The following is a 21296-nucleotide window of genomic DNA, read 5'->3' on the forward strand; positions in this document are numbered from 1 at the left end:
ATAGTTTGAAATCAGTCACATTGGGAATATTTACACCACATGAATTGGCTAACACTATAAATCAGGATGTTTTTGGTGTTGTTTGTTTTTTTTCCTGGAGAATCAATTGTTAAATATTTACCAGCATTCTACTGGTTGAATGGAATTCTAAATTGTTTGACAAGGAAATTAACACTCAGAAATTCATCACTTTTCTAAGGGCACTCAGCAGTCTCACAGCCAAGCTGTTGTCTGTCTTCTAACTACCAGGCCACTGCTACCTGCACTGTGTATCCCAGACAGTCTGGGAGATAAATGTTGGAACCTGGGTCTATGGACAAGGATTAAGAAAGACCTGCATGGACTCATTAGGAACCCCACCATCCTAGAATCTGGGTGGTCAAAACTTGGGACCCCTGCCACAAATGCTCAGCCCACCCAATGAGTAGGATGGCTAAATTCTGACAGGTCATTCAGAGGCATGGCATGGCTTCTTGAAACTACTGAGTCCTGCCAATGCCTAAGGATTGAGCTCTGGATTTTATGTGTGGCTTCCAGAAGCCCATGGCTTTCAGGAGCCTATGGCTGATCCCAGGTCAATGGCCCAGAGGTGGTAAAACCACATCTAGCAAGTGCAGAGGACTGGTGTGAGGGGAGCTCTGTTCCCAGCAATGAATATGATTAATTCATTACTATGAATTAATCATAGTAATTCATTTCGACCCAAGGGAGATTTTCAAGCCCCTCCTTCTTCCTAATCACAAATCAATGTTAGATTGGAAGGAAGAGAAGCTAAGTCAAATTCTTAGGAATCAAGTTCTTTCTCTTGCTCTCTGGAACTGCTCCTGGTCCATTTTATTTTCTATTTGACCTAAGTTGCCACCTCCCCTGCCCTGCCCTGCCCCTTATACTCCCTGGCACCATTTGTGCCTGACAATAAGGAAGCCTGTGTATCGGGACCTACGCTTTCACCTGAAAGAGTAACAGCACACCCCAAAACCCACCCAAACACATAAGAAGGGGAAAGTGTGAGCAAGGAGCCGATCTCCAAGGCACGCCTCAGACAGGGAAGGGGGCAGGAGCAGCCGGTCTCCAGGAAGCAGAAGGGAGTTGGTTTCACAAGCTCCCGTAGGCCCTGCAGCTGGAGGCAGCGCTACTGGGGAAGGGAGGTTTGTAGAGTGGACTTGCCCTGGCAGGGCTTGGCACCTTGAGGACCTGGGACTCAGAGGAAGGGAGCAGAGATGGAGGGGCGGCAGCGGCAGGCTTTATTGGGAGGCTAGCAAGTTTTATTCCTGGCATCAAGGAGATGAGTTTTTTTCTTCCAGATGAGATTGAAATTCAGCCAGTACGACAGAGCAGCGATAAAATGCTCTACTGTGAGGCCGAACCCCCGCCGACTGTTGAAAAAGTGAAACCAGCCCGGGAGAATTCGGAAACAGACCTGGAGATTGAAGGTGAGCATGGGCATTTGGGGGCAGTCAGGGCAGCTTCTCTTCAGAAACTGGAGAAATCTGGTTTCCAGGAGCTGTCATCTCACTCCTTTCCAGAGTCTGCCCTGCGGATGGCCTGTGGAGGAAATGTGGCAGAAAGGCCTGCTCGATTTTGCCTGGAGTCCTCCTCCGGGCTGGCAGGGGAGAGCAGCTGCAGCTTCCCACGCTTGTCACCTGCCTCAGGAGCAGTGCCCTCACATCGGCTTGTTAAAAGCGGAATCAATACACAAACAAGGTTTTCTAATCTTCTAAATGTTTCCACGTGGGGCATCCTATGCAATCTTTGCAATAGTCCTAGGAGGTAGGCATCTTTGCCTGTTTTCAACAGAAGAGGAACTGGGCCTTAAAGAGATTATAGGCATTGCCCAGGGACAGCGGGAGTTTGCCCAGCACATTGGCTGATCCCGTGTTTGACTCACTCTGATGGTCCTGCCTTCTGTATTCCATATTCCAGGCCCCTGGAGTGTTTCTGTGGCCTATCTTGCATCCCAGTGACTTTCCCACACTCACCTTAGAGCTCTGGTTTCCCCTACTTTTCTTGATAAATCTAAGCATGCCTGGGTATCGGGACTGGCTGAGCTGAAACAAAGACTCTGTTAATGCAAATAACACCTCCACCCTCTCTCTCCTCCCAGTTTCCCCAAGAAGGGAAGCACCGAAAGAGAACACTTGTGAAGCAAGGGGAGAATGACGCTGGTTCCATCTGACAGGGTCAGCCTCAAACTTCCCAGGCCAAGCCTAGCCCGGTCACCCTTCCTCCCCTGTGGCCTTGCAGCTGGCTGGTGGGCAGTGATTCACAGGCAGCAGAGATGGAGGAAGGCCAGTTCTGCCAAATTAAACTGTGAAGTTCATCTGCATAGAGTCAGTTTATAAACCTCCCCACCATGGTCAACATACAATATACATCTTCACCCTTCTACGCAGACCTCCTCCCCGCTGACCCCCAGGCAGCTTGTTGCTCTTTTTCTGGCTTCTTGTCCCCTTCAAGTCTGTTGCTAACGTTGCTTCTAACACCCAACTTCATTCACGTGGTTGGAGAAGGTAGCAAAGGACAACACTGGATGTTTGGCCAAAGGGTCCTGTTTCTATCTCATTCCCCCATCTCTTCCCCTGACCGCAGCAAGTGCTAACACTGTTGCAAGCTGCCCATAAAATATAACAATAGGGAACACAGCTAGAAAGGGTCAGCATCAAACCCAGCAGAATTAGTCCCAGGGACAAAACCTGGGGGTTACCTTCCCTGCTTTTGCCAAGAGGAACCTCTAATGGCTGAATGTGGCACCAAAAACTCTGTCCTGAATGGTAACTCGGGGCTCAGCAGCCCTGGCTCCTGGTGCTCCTGCTGTGGGTGCTGAGACACTGGGAATGGGCAGGGAGGGCATGGGAAATGGGCCAGCTGGGAGCAGTGCTGGCTGTGAGTCTAGAGAAAAGGGGGAGACGAGCCTGGTTTGCTCACTTGCCATGAGCTGTTTTTCTCCACAACAGTGGTTCTCACCTGGAAGCAATTTTGCACCAAGGGGACATTGGGCAAACTAGGGGTGGGGGGTTGCTACTGGCATCTTGTGGGTCCATGCCAGGGATCCTACTAAACACCCTACTATGTATAGGACAGCCCTCAGAACAGAATTATCCAGCCCAAAATACCTGCAGTGCTGAGGCTGAGAAGCACTGCTGTACAAGCGTCCCGAAGAAAAGTCTAACTTGTAGTTGTGCTTGCAAAATCAGCTTCCCTGTAAAGCACTTGTCCTTTCACCAACAAAGCTCCCATTGTCAGCCTTAGATTGTTTGGAGGGGGAGGGGGTTGGCCAAAGGCCCTGGGATCCGAAGGAAAAACAGATGCAGACATAGACGCCAGCTGGCCTCAGGAAGCCCTGCCATAGGCTGGACTTGCCTAATGAGGACATGGCTGTGGGGCACCCAGAATCCAGGGAGGCCCGATGCCCAGTGATCATGGGTCAGGCTGGCCTAAAGCCTAAGAAATAAAGGCCCCCAGGGGTTAGAATGGAAAGGTGCAGTCCCTACTTCTGTTAGCTGGTTTTAGCACTGACCAACTGTGTGTTATTTGAGGCTAGGTTTGTCGTTGATAAAGCAAGGATGACAGTCCTTTTTATAAGGAAAATGACATGCAAGCTTTTGAAAGAAGAAAGACCATTCACATGCAAGCATGCTTGTTTCTTGCTGATGTGGAGGTCTTTCCATATTCACTGGTTTGCCATTTTGAGAAGTCCACTCTGTCCTAGTTGGGCTTTTTAAATGTTGGTGCCTCTCTAAGTCTTTGGTGAAGCTTTTTTCATGACTCACAACCTTGTGATAGTGGCGGTGAAACTAAAAGTGAAATGAAGACTCCATCAACCATCAAAAGTCATCCGCGTTTGGCCTTTCAGAATTGTCCAAAGGTGGGCAAGAGGGCTTGGGCCTTCTATGTCCTTGATGACCAGTCACTGGATGTGGCCAACCTGGGCAGGTGGGGTGAAGCCCACTGCTCACTTCTAGGAAGGCTTCTGGCCTAAAACCATGGGCCTCATCTCCTACCCAAAGGGAAACATTCATCTGGGACTTTCTGGAGTTAGAGTCTCCCTCTCCCACCATGGACTGACTTCCCAGGCAGGAGCAGGCTTCTTGGCACATACCCACAGGGAGAGATCCTCTGGCAGAGGACAGTCTAGACATGAGTGAATGTCACTGGGGCTAGAGGGGAGAGAAGGCAAAGGTGGAAGAGAAATCCTACTTCAGCCCATCTTTCTCTGCAGATGATGAGAAATTTTTCACCACTGGACAAAAGGAGCTGTACCTGGAGGCCTGCAAGCTGGTGGGTGTAGTGCCTGTCTCCTACTTCATTCGGAACATGAAGGAGTCCTACGTGAACCTCAACCACCACGGCCTGGGCCCCAGGGGTACCAAGGCTATTGCTATAGCCCTGGTGGTGAGCATGCTAGCGGGAGCTCATGAAACCTGGAGGAGGTGGAGGGTTGGCAGAGTGGTAGGCCCAAGATTCAGAGGGCCCCTCCTATGGAGCCTAAACCCACACTTTATGCCCTTATGCCACACTGCCCTGGGCTCTGCTTGGCTGCCAGATGATTTATTTAGCTCCTGGTAGGAGGCTGCTAGCAACCTGGGCCTTAGAAGTCTATGCTCCTTGCAGAGACTTTGAGGAGAAAAAAATAGAAGTCTATATACTCTTTGCTGTTCAGGAAGCAAGGGCACCAGCCCCTGGGCCCAGGAAAAGTGACCAGGCCCAATTATCAATGTAAGAGCACCAACAAAATGCCAGCCTGGGTCTCCATTCCAAAGCTCACCTTTGCTGTAAATGGGTTTACTACTGACCCATTCCATTCAATGTCTGCCTTGTGCAAAATTATAATTCATGAAGACCACGGTGTAGAGTAAATCAAGTTTTCCCACAGAAATAGTGTTATCTCTCAGCTTGGTATGACCAAACAAGGACTTGACCTTGAGTTCATCATGACTTTATATAATTATAACTGATTTACACACAAAACTGACTCCCATCACAGAAAAACAGAAAACCTAACAACTGCCTGTCAGCACAACACTGTTTGTCCACTTAGAAAAGTAAACAGAAAATTCCATTATAAAAAAGCTCAGTAAGGTAGAGAGGTAGATGTGTCTTTAGAGGTGACATTTAAAATTGGTAATAGTTAAATTATCCATGGAAAGAATGAACAGAGAAAAACAAAGAGGACTTACAGGACCACCAGGTTCATATGCTCACTGTGCAGTAAGGAGCAATACACTGAAACAGCAGAGTTTGCAGCAAAGAAAGAGTTTAATGATCACAGGGTGGCCAAGCAAGGAAATGAAAGGAACCCTTCCATCCATTTCCCTAAGGAGTTCTGGTCTAGAGTTGTTTGTTTGAGACAGGTTTTCTCTGTTGTCCAGTCTGGAATGCAGTAGCATGAGCATGGCTCACTGCAGATTTGACCTCCTGAGCTTAAGTGATCCTCCTGCCTCAGCCTCTTGATTATTTAGGACCACAGGTGTTCACTACTGCACCCAGCTAATTTTTGCATTTTTAGTAGAGAAGGAGTCTTGCTATGTTGCCCAGGCTGGTCTCAAATTCCTGGGCTCAGGTGATCCACCCACCTCAGGATCCTAAACTGCTGGGATTACAGGCATGAGCCACTGGACCTGGCCTGGCCAACAGTTTTTAAGGGGATCTTGGAAGACAAGGGGCTGAAAAATTAGGGTCATTGATTGGTCGGGACAAGGGGGATTAAATCATCAGGAGGTAGCAGCTGCATGCTTTGGTGAGTCAGCTCCTCTTGGGGTCCTTCAGACCAGCTGATGTCAGTAGTAGTTTCACCAGCATCTCAGATGGAAAACGTAACATTTCACAATGCTTGCAATGTTATCTGCAGAGCAGTGAAAAGGAACTATGATCCTGTGACAGAGTCTATGTGATTCTGGGGCAACAGGCAGCAAACAACTCTGAGGAAGGGGTCAGAGAGCAGCTGACCTCATGACCAATGCTGTGTGTGCTGCAAGCTGGGCTGATTCCCATTTCTCCCCTCCCTTCTTCCCTGATCAATTTTATAAAGTTGATAGGGACAGTTTCAGGACTGAGAAATAATTCTTTAAAAATATTATTTATAAAGGATCTGAAAGAAGAAAAGGAGTCAGTGAATTCAATAGAGAATGAGTGACTGAAAGACAGGAGAAGCTACAGAATGGTAGAGACAGCCAAACACAAGCTGCAGGAAGACTGAGTTGGCCAAGTTCAATGATGCAGACATCTGAGAGAGTGATGAATGAGGAAGGCAATTCTGTGCGTCCATGTCTATTCAGTTATGAAATACATGGCAAGCTCCAAAAAGTCTTGAAATACACTGTCATTGTTGGTTGCTAGAAGGTGTAGTAGTCCACCCTTACCCACAGTTTCACTGTCTACTGTTTCAGTCGTTCTTACAGTACAATAAGGTATTTTGAGAGAGAACGAGAGAGAGAGATGCCACATTCACATCACTTTTTTTTTTTTGAGACAGAGTCTCACTCTGTCTCCCAGGCTGGAGTGCAGGGTCATGATCTGAGCTCACTGCAACTTCTACCTCCCAGGTTCAAGTGATTCTCCTGCCTCAGCCTCCCGAGTAGCTGGGATTACAGGTGCGCACCACCATGCCTGGCTAATTTTTCGTATTTTTAGTAGAGACGGGGTTTCACTATGTTGGCCAGGCTGGTCTTGAACTTCTGGCCTCAAGTGATCCTCCCGCCTTGGCCTCTCAAAGTGCTGGGATTACAGGCATGAGCCACCGTGCCCTGGCAACATTATTTTTATGATAGTATATTATAATAAATGTTCTATTTTATTATTAGTTATTGTTACCCTCTTATTGTGCCTAATTTGTGAATTAAACTTTATCGTGGGTAAGTATGTATAGGAAAAAAACATAGTATATTTAGGGTTTGGTACTATCTTTGGTATCAGGCATTTACCAGCGGTCTTGATGTTTTCCCCCAAGGATAGGGGTGAACTACTGTAATCACTGTTAGAATGTAAGTTCCTTATATGATAAGAAGGATAGGCTTATGTGCTATTCAAGTGCCTAGCCCCCACTTGGCATTGAATGGTGTATTTGTAGAATACATGGTCTTATTTTTCCTCACTTTCCCCAACACACTCACTCTTTCTTAAACATATAACAGCATTTGCGTTTAGCATATGCACTTTAAGAAGTGACACAAAATGTGAGATTGCACTGTTTTCCGGGAATGGGAAGAAAGGAGCCGAGAAAGAACAAAGCCATCTTGAGATTTATCAAGGGTGGAAAGGCTGATTAATGAAGTGTTAGGAACGCACCATTACCTCATGAGCTTCGTGGGAAAAACATGGATGATAATGACATCCTCTCAGGACTTGGACCACTTGTTTCTTAGTAACAGCGGTTTCTGTTTGAGGGGAGTTTCTCCTTCCCCCATTCTGTGTATCATTCATTTGACAATTAATCATCGTGACATTCTGGTAGACTGAACTTCTATTTGCTCTTTGTACTGATTAACTTTTCACATGTTTGTGTTTCCCTGGCCTAGATTAGGAGCATGCTAATAGCAGGCATCGTATTTCATCCTTGTGTGTATCCCTCGACAGCCTAGCACCGTGCCCTTGCATGTGGGGGCAGCAGGTGGTGTGAGAATGGGAATGTTCTCTGTTAATCCTTGTTCCCCAGCAGTGAACACAGATAGTGACAAATAGACAATGGCCCGTGTGAAATAAATGTGGATGGATTTGGGGACTGGGCCTCCTGCTTCCCCCTGGAATGTGCTGGTCCCAGTATGAATCTGGCAGTGGTGATTCAACTCATGTTTCTAGACACTCCTAAATAGCACCTAGACGGGAGGCCCCCTGAGCCATCTCCCTCACCTTTGAGCACAACTCAAGGCAACTGAATTTTGCCCAGCCCAGAGAGCTGAGACCAGAAGACATTTCAGGAAGCCCCAGGGTGAACCATCCTGCATTGCAATAGCTTGGACTATCACATTTTCCTTTTTCAGGGGAGAGGGTGGCGGAGGACCAGCATTAACACTTCTTCCACCTGCTACTTCTCTTGCTCCTTAGTGGGCCTTGAAAATGCTCAAATCCAAACCTGTGTCTGTTCTCTGTACCTGTGTGTACTGGGAACAAGGTGGGGAAGGGAAGATCAAAGTTCTGATTAGAGCTAACCCAAGTCCTTCATGCTGCAGTGCGAATCCTTTCCTCTCTCTCCTCTTGCCCCTCATAGAAATGCAGACTAGTGGCTCACACCTGTAATCTCAGCACTTTGGGAGGCCAAGGTGGGTGGATCACCTGAGGTCAGAAGTTTAAGACGAACCTGGTGAACACGGTGAAACCTCATCTCTACTCAAAAAAATACAAAAATTAGCCAGGTGTGGTGGTGGGCACCTGTAATCCCAGCTACTCAGGAGGCTGAGGCAGGGAGGATTGCTTGAATCCAGGAAGCAGAGGTTTCAGTGAGCCGAGATCACGCCACTGCACTCCATCCTGGGCGACAGAGCAAGACTCCATCTCAAAAAAAAAAAAAAAAGAAATGCGGACTATCTTGGATCTAGATATTCACCAAAGATTTATATGTCCAATTCCTTCCAAACAGACTTGAGGTCACCTCCTAGTAAAGAGAGCACCAGAGCCAGGTGTGGTGGCTCGTGCCTGTAATTCCAGCAACTTGGGAGGCTAAGGCAGGAGGATCACTTGAGCCCAGGAGTTTGAGATCAGCCTGGACAACATAGACCCCGTCTCAAAAAATAATAATAAATAAATAAATACAAATTAAAAAGAGTGTCCCAGATAAAACTTAAGCGTAAATTAGAAGAAAGGCCTCTGAAGAAAGCAGAATTAATGCTTTAAAGGACCTCCTTGCAAGAGTCTTTATGTTTAAATATCCTTATTCAATGTATCAAGTTTTCCTTAATCTTGGAGTAGGTCACAGTTCTGTCCCCTTAGGGCTAAATAGTTAAAATCTGTTTAGCTCATCCTTGTGCCTCCAACTTGTCAGGGTTGTAATTGCTTTCAGGATCCTTTTATAAATTCTCCCAGAATCAGCGTATTGTCCTAGCAAAACTCCACGGGTTGGTTCAGCCCCCGTTCTGGTCTCCTCGCCCTTGCCAGGCCTTCAGAATTCCTAGCCTGCATCTCCACGCCCATTCACATGGCTGGCCCAGGGCAAGCAGGGAACTGACTGGGTCACCAACCACTTCTGTGTCTCTCTCCCTCCCCTTGTGCTGGCTGAAGTCCAACATGGCTGTTACCAAACTGGAGCTGGAAGACAATTGCATCATGGAGGAGGGCGTCTTGAGCCTGGTGGAGATGCTACAAGAGAACTACTGCCTCCAGGAGATGGTACTGTGCCCCCCTGTGCTGGCTCTTACCATCATCCCTGGGGATTCACAACCCATTGGAGACAAGCCAGAGGCCCTGCCAGGACCCAGGCTGCCTCCAGGCTCCTGCCCGCCCTTGCCCTTCCCACATGACTTCTTAGAGGAGGGCCACATGTGAGAGGCTGTGTTTCCTATGGCTGTAGGAAAACCTAAGAAACAATTTATGACTGGGCGCGGTGGCTCACACCTGCAATCCCAGCACTTTGGGAGGCCGAGGTGGGAGGATCGCCTGAGGTCAGGAGTTCAAACCCAGCCTGGCAGACATGGTGAAACCCCGTTTCTACTAAAAGTACAAAAATTAGCCAGGCATGGTGGTGTAATCCCAGCTACTTAGGAGGCTGAGGCAGGAGAATGGCTTGAATCCAGCAGGTGGAGATTGCAGTGAGCTGAGATCGCACCACAGCACTCCAGCCTGGGCGACAAGAATGAGACTCCAACTCAAAAAAAAAAAAAAAGAAAGAAACCACTTCTGTCTGGACCTTAGAAGCCCTTAAAAATGATAAATGTGGCCAGGCATGATGGCTCACGCCTGTAATCCAGACACTTTGGGAAGGCAAAGTGGGCAGATCACCTGAGGTCAGAAGTTCGAGACCAGCCTGGCCAACATGGTGGAACCCCGCCTCTACTAAAAATATAAAAACTTAGCTGTGCATGGTGGTGTGTGCCTGTAATCCCAGCTACTCGGGAGGCTGAGGCAGGAGAATCACTTGAACCCCAGAGGCAGAGGTTGCAGTTAGCCGAGATGACACCACTGCACTCCAGCCTGGGTGACAGAGTGAGACTCTGTTTCAAAAAAAAATTGATAAATGTAGCTCTGCATAGTTGCCTTAAAGTGAACTTTCTTAAAGAAAGTAAAGACATGAAATAATGTCATAAGAGACAATGTGCCTAGAGATGGCTGGCGGTGATGGTTACACAATGTGAATATGCTTAATACCACGCCACTGGACACTGAAAAACGGCAAAGATGGTAAATAATATGTTATGCTTATTTTACCATCATAAAAAGAAATTCAAAGAAAAGGGGGAACAACCAATTAAGACAATCATGGCCACTTTATATAAAGTCTCTCCCACTAGCTTAAAAGGACAATTCATACTTCCCAAATCAATGAGTGGAATTTACAATGATTATGCACTCTAAACTCATTTTTCACTGTTTCACTGCCAAGCTCTCCAAATGAAGCTGTTTTGGGTTTTAATACAAAGAAACAAAATAGTATGCTTATCTGAAGCACCAAGGCTAAATTGGGAAAACAGGGAGTCCTTGAAGCCAACTTCAAAAAACTGAGACCAGCTAGCCCACGGGTCCCACCGGGAGGCCCTGGAAAAGCCGGCTCTAGAGCCCAGTTTCCTATTGCCCTTCTCTTCGTCCTTGGCACCTCCCTAATCCTCCTAATCCTTTCCCACCCCAAGCCTACTCCCTCAGCACAGGACTCAAGTAAACCACAAAAGACATCATTTGTTCATGAGGGCCCTTTGGTGAGCTTTTTTACATACCGAAGTGTTTTCTTGCCTTTTAGAATATTTCCAACAATCACCTTGGTTTGGAGGGGGCCAGAATCATCTCAGATTTCTTTGAGAGAAATAGTTCTTCTATCTGGAGCCTTGAGCTTTCAGGTGAGCACATGGAAAGGGAGGGAGAAGACACTGGGAATCAGAGGGAGGGAAGAGGGGAAAAACAGAGAATTCAACGTCTCGTTGAACCAGACCATGTCCTTCTAGTCTTGGAGACCAGAATACTGCATCTATGCCTGCTAAACCCTCCCAGTCACACTCCCCTAGCCCCCGCCATTTATCATCCATATCTGACATTACAGATGATATATAAACAATAATTTATCGTGTACTTTACCACCCAAACTGAATAGGGCACTATTAATTAACTGGAACCACAAGCAAACTGAGATATCTTGCACCCAATCATAAACTATGTTTAATATGATTAAGAACATAAAATAAAATCATAAAAGAACAAATCACTTAAAAAGAGACCTCCCCTCCTCTCCACACCAAGAGTTTCTTACAATGAAAAATTTATAGTCACTGATATTAAAGGCTCAACAAATAAATTCAATGGCACATTAGTTACAGGTGAATAGAATTAGTGGAAAACATTTTATCTATCTTTGCAGCATAGAAAGACAAAGACATAGAGAATATAAAAGATAAAAGAATGAAAAGAATGACTAGTTTCCAGAAGGAGAAGAAATGAATGAGCAGCAATATTTGAACAAATAACAGCTAACATGTTCCCTGAATTGATAAATTTGCAGATACAGGAATCCCAGTAACTCCTAAGAAAGGTATATAAAAAAGAATCCACACTTGATTATATCTCTGAAAAACCCTTAACATACACAGAAGATCTGAAGAGTGTCTAGGGAAAAAATACAGAAATAAAGGTTGTGTATTTTTCTTTATAAAGACGGGTTGTCCCCGTCTCACCATGTTGTCCAGGCTAGTCTTAAACTCCTGGGCTCAAGCAATCCTCCTGCCTCAGCCTCCCAAAGTGGTGGGATTACAGGCATAAGCCACCATGCCCAGCCTTAGTTCGTGTATTTTTAACATAAATGTTTTTACATGTCAGTTATTATTCTCCAATTTTTCTTGTTTTCCACTAAATATATCTTGGATTTCTTTCTATGGCAGAACAAATAGACTTATCTAATTCTCTTGAACTGCTGGCTAGTATTCTGAGTTATGGACATAGTATAGTTTATTTAACATCCTCCTATTTGGGAGAAAGGAGATTAAAGTCATTTCTAATTTTGCCTTCAAGTAATGTTTTAAAGGACTTTCTTGTACATGTATCTTTTAGGCACGTGTTCTTGTATTTCTAGATAGACACCCAGGAGCACAATTACTGAATATGAAGATGTATCCATTTTTGTGAACTTAACAACTGATTTACAAATTTCCCTTTAAAAAGACTGCCAGGTTATAATTCTACCAATGGACTGTTGCCTATACCATCCCCAGAAGGGAAATAGCAAGCAATTTGTGAATCAAAATGGTTAAGCATGTGGGTGTAGCAGTCACAGTGCTTGGGTTCAAATCCCAGCTTTGACACTGGGCAAGTTTTTTAACCAGTTTGTGCCTCATTTTCTCATTCATAAAATAAGGATAATTATGTTACCTCAGATGGTTATTGTGAAGATTAAGTGAATTAAAATCTAAAACTCCTAGAACTATACCTAGTACATAAGTATTCAATGTGTTTCTCGCTGTTATTGTCTTTGTTACTGTTACACATTCTATTACTATTGAAATAGAACACTTTTTCAGATGCTCACTTCCACTTCTATTTTCTTTTCTATGAAATGTCAATTGTTGTATGGGGTTGTTAGTATGACTGAGTTTTAGCCATTCCTCATAAACTATAGATATTCATACTTGAATGTTAGAATGTTAGATACGGCTTTATTTATGGTACTTTCTCGACCTCGACTCACTGCAACCCCCGCCTCCCAGGTTCAAGCAATTCTCCTGCCTCAGCCTCCTGAGTAGCTGGGACTATAGGCGCCTGCCACCACACCCAGCTAATTTTTGTATTTTTAGTAGACACGGGGTTTCACCATGTTGGCCAGGATGGTCTCGATCTCTTGACCTTGTGATCTGCCCGCCTCAGCCTCCCAAAGTGCTGGAATTACAGACTTGAGACACCATGCCCAGCCTGTTTATGGTACTTTCTTGTAGCAAAGTTTATATCTTTTATTGATGTCAAGTTTTATAGTCTTTTTCCTTTATGTATTTAATTTTTGTAGCCTGGCTTTAAAACTCTTTCCTAAAGTTTATAAAAATATTTTCCTGAACCAGGAGTGGTGGCATGTACTGATAGTCCCATCTACTCAGGAGGCTGAGGTGGGAAAATTGCTTGAGCCCAGGACTGGCCCCCCTGGGCAACATAGCAAGACCCCATCTATAAAAAAGAAAAAGAAAAAAAATTAGGTAAAAATATTTTCCTTTATTTTCTTCTATTTTTGTTGTTGTGGTGGTTTCTACTCTTAGCTCTCTAATATATCTAGTACTTGTTTGTGCATGGAATGAAGTAGAAATCAGATGTTTTACTTCCAAAACTGATAACCAGGTACTCCAGCATCATCAATGTAATAATTGATCCTTTTCTCATTAATTTGAAATGTCATCTTTATCATGTATTAAACTCCCATTATAAATATAGGTTTCCTTCTAGAGTCTCTATTTCATTTCATTAATCTATTTATGTATTTCTTTTTTTTTTTTTTTTTTGAGACGGAGTCTCACTGTCACCCAGGCTGGAGTGCAGTGGCACGATCTCGGCTCACTGCAGGCTCTGCCCCCCGGGGTTCACACCATTCTCCTGCCTCAGTCTCCCGAGTAGCGGGGACTACAGGCGCCCGCCACCTTGCCCGGCTAATTTTTTGTATTTTTAGTAGAGAAGGGGTTTCACCGTGTTAGCCAGGATGGTCTTGATCTCCTGACCTCATGATCCGCCCGCCTCGGCCTCCCAAAGTGCTGGGATTACAGGCATGAGCCACCGCGCCTGGCCTATTTATGTATTTCTATGTCAACACTGCATTGTCTTAATATTTGTTTAGAATATTAAAATTATAATTACTACATATTATAACATAAGATGTTGTGACTAATACAAAAAATGATGATGTACTATTTAATATATAAGTTATAAAATCTTATAATAAATATTTTGCATTTCTTTGTTTTTGAGACGGAGTCTCCCTCTGTCGCCCAGGCTGGAGTGCAGTGGTGCCATCTCAGCTTGTTATAACCTCTGCCTCCTGGGCTCAAGTGATTCTCCTGCCTCAGCCTCCCGAGTAGCTGGAATTACAGGCGCCTGCTGCCATGCCCAGCTAATTTTTATATTTTTAGTAGAGACAGAGTTTTGCCATGATGGCCAGGCTGGTCTCGAACTCCTGACCTCAAGTGATCCAACTGCCTCAGCCTCCCAGAGTGCTGGGATTACAGGCATGAGCCACTGTGCCCAGCCAATAAATATGTTTTGTGTGTGAGTGGGCAAAGACTACCCCGTTTTTTCAAAGTAATCTTGAATCTTTTTTTCAAAGTAGTCTTGAATTTTTTTTCAAAATAATTCTGCAATCTTGGCTATTAGTATTGTAAGTAATAGTAATCTTGGCTATTCTTGTGCAGTTTCTCCTCCAGGTGAATTTCAGAATCATTTTGTCGAGTTCTATTTAAGAAAAAAAACACCTGTTGGGGTTTTGGTTGGGGTTCCATTTAATATTCTAGATTAATTTATGAAAGAACTGACATTCGCAATATTGATTCTCCTCATTTATGAACATGGTTTATCTCTACTCCTTCAGGTATTTGTATATTCTTTTTTTTCTTTTTCTTTTCTTTTTTTTAGAAGGAGTTTCACTCTTGTTGCCCAGGCTGGAGTGCAATGGCATGATCTTGGCTCACTGCAATCTCTGCCTCCTGGGTTCAAGCGATTCTCCTGCCTCAGCCTCCCGAGTAGCTGGGATTACAGGCATGTGCCACCGCACCCAGCTAATTTTGTACTTTTAGTAGAGACGGGGTTTCTCCATGTTGGCCAGGCTGGTCTCGAATTCCCATCCTCAGGTGATCCACCTGTCTCAGCCTCCCAAAGTGCTGGGATTACAGGTGTGAGCCACTGTGCCCAGCCCCAGGTCTTTTTACATTCTTGAGTAAAGTTTTAGTTTCTTCTATTATAAGCCTTGCATTATTTATATTAGGTTTATTTCTAGGTCTTCTATTATTTTATCTTATGTGAACAGAATGTTTTTTTCTATCACATTTTCTAATTGGTCATTACTGGCATGTCTGAAAGCTATTAATTTTTATACATTGGTTCTATATCCAGTCACTTTATTAAATTATCTTATGAGTTCTAACATTTTGTTAGTTAATTTTATAGAATTATTTAGATAGGTGATTATACCTGCAAATAATGAAAGTTTTTTCTTTTCCAATATTTATATCTCCTAATTATTTTTCTGGTTGCATTGGCTAAGACCCCTAACATAATGTGTTAATATAGTACAGAAAGTTCTTTGTAAAAATACAAATCACCCAGTCCTATCCCAGACTGGTGAAATCAGAATCTTTAGCAGGAGAAATCTTAGAATCTGTGTTTTATCAAATTTCACAAATAATTCTCTTACAACCAGCTCTGTAGTATCTGTAACCACTGATTTAAACACAAGAATTTGAGTAACTAATCACCTAGTTTTATGCATTGATTAGCTTATTATCTCACTTTATTGCACTGCTAACAGACACAGCCAAACAAGTATTTGTGTTCCAGTGAATGCATTCATTGATTCATTCATTCACTCACTTTACTAAGGACCTGTTATGTGCCAAGCACTATTTAGGTGGTAGAGATACAAAGCTTATTGAGGGTTCAAAGGAGGAAATTTGGGAATAAGGCTCTATGTCATGTACTTCCCAGAAATCACCAGTGTCTTACATTGCTTAGCAGGGCCATAACTCAGGTAAGGTGAGTGAGCCACTTGCGTTGGTCACAAAATGTAAGGAGTGCCAAAATATCCTGAAGAGCAAAATATCAAGACATTAAATAAAAACAGCATCTAGCAGGGATTGAATGGACTGAGGTAAATAAGGTCTAGTCATGTGTGTGCAGGGTCAGATTTTAAAATTATAAAGACACCAGGTGCGAATCCCAGCACTTTAGGAGGCTGAGGTGGGCAGATCACGAGGTCAGGAGTTTGAGACCAGCCTGACCAACATGATGAAACTGTGTCGGTACTAAAAATATAAAAATTAGCTGGGTGTGGTGGTGCACACCTGTAATCCCAGTTACTCAGGAGGCTGAGGCAGGAGAATTGCTTGAACCCAGGAGATGGAGGTTGCAGTAAGCCGAGATCATGCCACTGCACTGTGCTCCAGTCTGGGTGACAGAGCAAGACTCCATCTCAAAAAAAAAAAAAAAAAAACTTGTTCGATATAGATGATTTTGCACTAATTTTGGTTTTTTAAAATGTTGTATTAGGATATTATTCTTCTTGATTACTGAGTTTTTAGGCACCTCTTAAATTTTGCACGCATGGCAAGTGTCTCACTCACAAGTGTCCCAGTCCTGCTGCTTGAACTTGGATGAGCATTTTTAGGATGTTATAGACTCTAGGCACTAGGCTGGGGGTTGATGCTGCTAATGAATGCACAGGGTATGCTACCAACTCCTGGAATTTCATGGCAGAGAGAAAAGGCAATGTTAAAAGAGAGGGTAAACAGTTGCCTTGTTCTCTTTTGTCCACGTAATACTTGCTTTAAGTCCCTTCCTGTCCTGTCCTGTCCTGTCCTGTCCCTTCTTTTTTTATTTGATTTTATTATTTTATTTTTGAGGTGAAGTCTTTCTCTGTCACCGAGGCTGGAGTGCAGTGGCGTTGTGATCTCAGCTCACTGCAATCGCTACCTCCCAGATTCAAGCATTTCTCGTGCCTCAGCCTCCTGAGTAGCTGGGACCACAGGTGTGTGCCATCATGCCTAATTTTTGTATTCTTAGTAGAGACAGGGTTTTGCCATATTGGCCAGACTGCTCTCGAACTCCTGACCTCAGGTGATCCACTCACCTTGGCCTGTAAAAGTTCTGGGATTATAGGCATGAGCCACAGTACCCAGGCTCCTTTTCTTTTTTTAAAAACAGGATCTTGGTCTGTCACCCAGGCTGGAGTGCAGTGGCACCAACATGGCACACTGCAGCCTCGACCTCCTGGGTTCAAGTGATCCTCCCACCTCAGCCTCCAAAGTAGCTGGGACCACAGGTTCATGCCACCATGACTGGCTAATTTTTTAAAAAATTCTTTGTAGAGACAAGGGCTCACTATGTTGCCCAGGCTGGTCTCAAACTCCTGGGCTCAAGTGATCCTCCCACCTCCGCCTCCCAAAGTGCTGGGATTACAGGCGTAAGCCAATGCATCTGGCCCCTACCACCTTTTTTCTGTTTGATTGTTCTAAAGGGAAGTGGACTGGGAGGGGCAGGGGGTGGGAGAGGAAGGGAGCCATGGTCTAGCAGTGCATCACTGACACGCCACCCTCACTACAGGAAATGACTTCAAGGAAGACTCCGCAGCACTGCTCTGCCAAGCCCTGTCGGTAAGAGGCAGGGAGTGCAGCCAAGCCACATGGGCGATGTCCCTGGGAGATCTGGGCAACCTGGGGCTGCTATGGGCACAGTAACGTGAGGCTACTTTCACATGTTAGGGACTGGGGAGTGTTTAGACCCTGCCAACCCCAACAAAGGCACAGCAAATGGTAGAGCGGTTTATATGGCACTAAGTTCTCCCAGCAGCCATCAACAGTCCAACAAAAAATGCCTAAGACATTGTCTTCACCTAATTTTTGGTACATCAGAGCCCCACCATCATACTGCCCTGAGATAAGTAAGATATTTGCAATCAGAAGACAAAAAATCCTTCTCTTTCCCCTGTTTGTTTCTGTAGACCAATTACCGAATTAAAAAGCTGGATCTCAGTCACAACCAATTCTCTGATGTAGGAGGGAAGCACCTGGGCCAGATGCTGGGTGAGTCTCCCTGGAGGAAGGGACAGCAAAGGGGAGGGATAGGGGAGGATCGCTTGGCAGAGCAGAATCTCCCTTTTTAACATGATTTTTAAATGTTGTGATTATAAAAGTGATGTAAACATGCCCAAAATACATTCAGAATTTGGGTGCAGTGGCTTATGCCTGTAATCCCAGAACTTCAGGAGCCTGAGGCAGAAGGATTGCTTGAGCCCAGGAGTTCAAGATCACCCTGGGCAACATAGGGACACCCTGTCTCTATAAAATTTCAAAAAATTAGCCAGGTGTGGTGGTGCACACCTGTAATCCCAGCTACTCGGAAGGCTGAGGTGGGAGGATTCCTTGAGCCCAGGAAGTAGAGGCTGCAGTGAGCCATGATTGTGCCACTCCACTGCAGCCTGGGCAACAGAGAGAGACCCTGTCTCAAAAGAAGAAGCACAAGAAGAAGGAAAAGAAGAAGGGGAAGGGAAGGGGAAGAGGGAGGGGGAGGGGCAGCAGCAAACACCTGGACATGGGAAGTAAAACTTTACGATGATTAGAAGAACATAGAAACAACTAACAACTCAGGAAGGCTAAGGACTGTTAAGTATGGCCCAGTAAGCACAAACGGTCCAAAAGCAATGGAAAAAGTACCTTTTGGGTACTATGCTTATTACCTGGGTGATGAAATAATCAGTACACCAAACCCCTGAGACACGCAATTTACCTATATAACAAACCAGCACATGTAGGCCTGAACCTAAAAGTTTTAAAAATTCCCATATTTGACAACAATACATTTGAAACATGCACATGATAAAAAGACACACAACCATGAACAACCTTAAAAGACAAGCAACAGGCTGGGCGTGGTGGCTCACGCCTGTAGTCCCAGCACTTTGGGAGGCCGAGGTGGGCAGATCACGAGGTCAAGAGATCAAGACCATCCTGGCCAACATGGTGAAACCCCATCTCTACTAAAAATACAAAATTAGCTGGACGTGGTGGTGCATGCCTGTAATCCTAGCTACTCGGGAAGCTGAGGCAGGAGAATCGCCTGAACCCACGAGGCGGCGGTTGCAGTGAGCCAAGATGGCGCCACTGCACTCCAGCCTGGGCAACAGAAGGAGACTCCAGCTCAAAAACAAAAACAGAGACAAGCAACAGACAGGGAGTAGATATTTGCAGCATTTGTAGAGTACAAAAAATAGTATTCAGAATGTTGATAAAAGATCCTTAGCTCAATTAGACAATGATAAATAGCCTCAATAGAGCAATGGTCAAGGCATATGCATAGCAAAAGAAGAAAGTCGAGTGCCCACATCTCTTTACCAGTTAGAGAAATGAAAGGTTCTCCTTGTCATCTTTAAAGCTGTGAAATTTTAAAGCCAGTGAATGTCAAAGGCTGCGGACAACCGAGCGAAATAATACTTCAAGCTGCCGGGCACTTTTGAGAACAACTCGACAGTCCTTGGTAAACTTGAAAATGTGTCTATTCTATGATGCAGAAATTCCCTCCCATCAAGGGGAATTGTCTCAGAGAAGCTCTCACATATACACAGAGAAATGTGTGAGGAGGTTATTACAGCATCGCCATAAAAGAGAAAAAAAAAATAGTAACAACCTAAATAGTCATCCCCAGGCAAATGAGTACAAAAGAGGAAGTTGTCACAGGAGTCTAGGCAAGACAGGAAAATAGCTTGAGCTTAGGGAGGAGGTAGGGATAGAGAAGAGTGAATGAATTCAGAATATACTTTGGGGGTAAAGCCAAAAGGACTTGCTGATGTGAAGAATGGGGGAAAGAGAGAGATAGACTCATGGTCATTTTGCTTCAGCTATTGGTTGGATGATGGTGTTGTTTCCGTGGATGGAGACAACTCAGGGAGCAACAGGGACAGGAGATAGGAGCCCCGTTTTCCATTTTGGCCACGTGATGTTTGCAATGGCCATTTGACACCTACATAGAGAAGTCAGGTAGATGGTTTGCTATATGAGTTTAGAGCTTGGTGAAGAGATCAGGGCTGAAGATACACATTTGGGGTCATAGGTATATAGATGTATTTAAAACCATGAGGCAAGATGAGGTCATCTAGTCAGGGAGTGTAGACAGAGTTGAGTAGGTGGCTGTCGAACTGACCTTTGGGTCACTCCAACATTTTTAGGTTTCACAGAGGAGGAAGAGGAGTCTGAGGAGTGGTCAGTCAAATAGGAGGGAAACCAGAAAAGCGAGGTGGCAGGAGCCGAGGAAGGGAGCAGTGCAGGAAGAAGATCGACAGTTGCATCAAATGCTGTTGAGAGATCAAATAAGATGAGGATAAAATAGTAACCATGGCACTTGGCAGCATGGAGTGTTAGTGGCTTTGAAAGTCCTATTTTAACTATTCACAGTAACAAAGACATGGAATCAACCTAAATGCCCATCAGTAGTAGACTGGATTAAAAAAATTTGGTGCATATACACCACGGAATACTATGCAGTCACAAAAAAACTGAAATCATGTTCCTTGCAGGAACAGGGTTGGAGCTGGAGGACATTATCCTTAGCAAACTAACATAGGAAGAGAAAACCAAATACCACCTGTTCTCACTTATAAGTGGCAGCTAAATTATGAGAACACACGAACACAGAGAGGGGAACAGACACTGGGGACTAACTGAGGGTGGAGGGAGGGAGGAGGGAGAGGAACGGGAAAAATAACTGAGTACTAGGCTTAATACTTGGGTGATGAAATAATCTGTACAACAAACCCTGTGACACAAGTTTACCTGTATAACAAACCTGCACATGTACCCCTGAACTCAAAATTAAAAAAAAAAAAAAAGAAAGTGCTGTTTTAGTGGAGTGGGTGAGTTATGGAAACCCAAATGGAGGCCTGGCACAGTGGCTCATGCCTGTAATCCCAGTGCTTTGGGAGGCCAAGATGGGAAGCCAGGAGCTCAAGACCAGCTTGGGCAACATAGTGAGACCCACTCTCTACAAAAAAATTCAAAAATTGGGCTGGGTACAGTGTCTCACACCTGTAATCCCAGCACTTTGGGAGGCTGAGGCGGGTGGATCACCTGAGGTCAGGAGTTCCAGACCAGCCTGGCCAACATGGTGAATCCCTGTCTCTACTAAAAATACAAACATTAGCCGGTGTAGTGGTGTGCGCCTGTAATCCCAGCTGCTAGAGAGACTGAGGCACAAGAACCGTTTGAACCTGGGAGGCAGAGGTTGCAGTAAGATGAGATCCTGGGGTGGGGGGAGGGGGGAGGGATAGCATTAGGAGATATACCTAATGTTTAATGACGAGTTAACGGGTGCAGCACACCAACATGGCACATGTATACATATGTAACAAACCTGCACGTTGTGCACATGTACCCTAAAACTTAAAGTATGATAAAAAAATAAAATAAAATATTACTTTCAAAAAATAAATAAATGAATAA

General features: G+C 44.7%; 1 protein-coding gene across 7 annotated transcripts in view; it reads left to right on the top strand.

Annotated features, from left to right (window-relative positions):
- Positions 1-21296, top strand: part of LRRC74A (leucine rich repeat containing 74A) — a 44295-nt gene that overhangs the window by 602 nt on the left and 22397 nt on the right. For 3 of the 7 annotated variants that reach the window (XM_004055487.5, XM_055361053.2, XM_004055488.5), the window contains exons 2-7: positions 1305-1433; positions 4220-4392; positions 9211-9318; positions 10880-10976; positions 17410-17459; positions 17807-17888. In XM_004055487.5, the coding sequence (XP_004055535.4) occupies positions 1305-1433; positions 4220-4392; positions 9211-9318; positions 10880-10976; positions 17410-17459; positions 17807-17888 (639 nt within the window). Of the gene's footprint in view, positions 1-1059; positions 1149-1304; positions 1434-4219; positions 4393-9210; positions 9319-10879; positions 10977-17409; positions 17460-17806; positions 17889-21296 lie in introns of those variants that run through there. The other 4 variants (XM_019009345.3, XM_055361056.1, XM_055361054.2 and 1 more) reach the window with 4 other exon arrangements.

The sequence above is a fragment of the Gorilla gorilla genome, chromosome 15, assembly GCF_029281585.2.
Source record: "Gorilla gorilla gorilla isolate KB3781 chromosome 15, NHGRI_mGorGor1-v2.1_pri, whole genome shotgun sequence".
NCBI classification, from domain to species: Eukaryota; Metazoa; Chordata; class Mammalia; order Primates; family Hominidae; genus Gorilla; species Gorilla gorilla.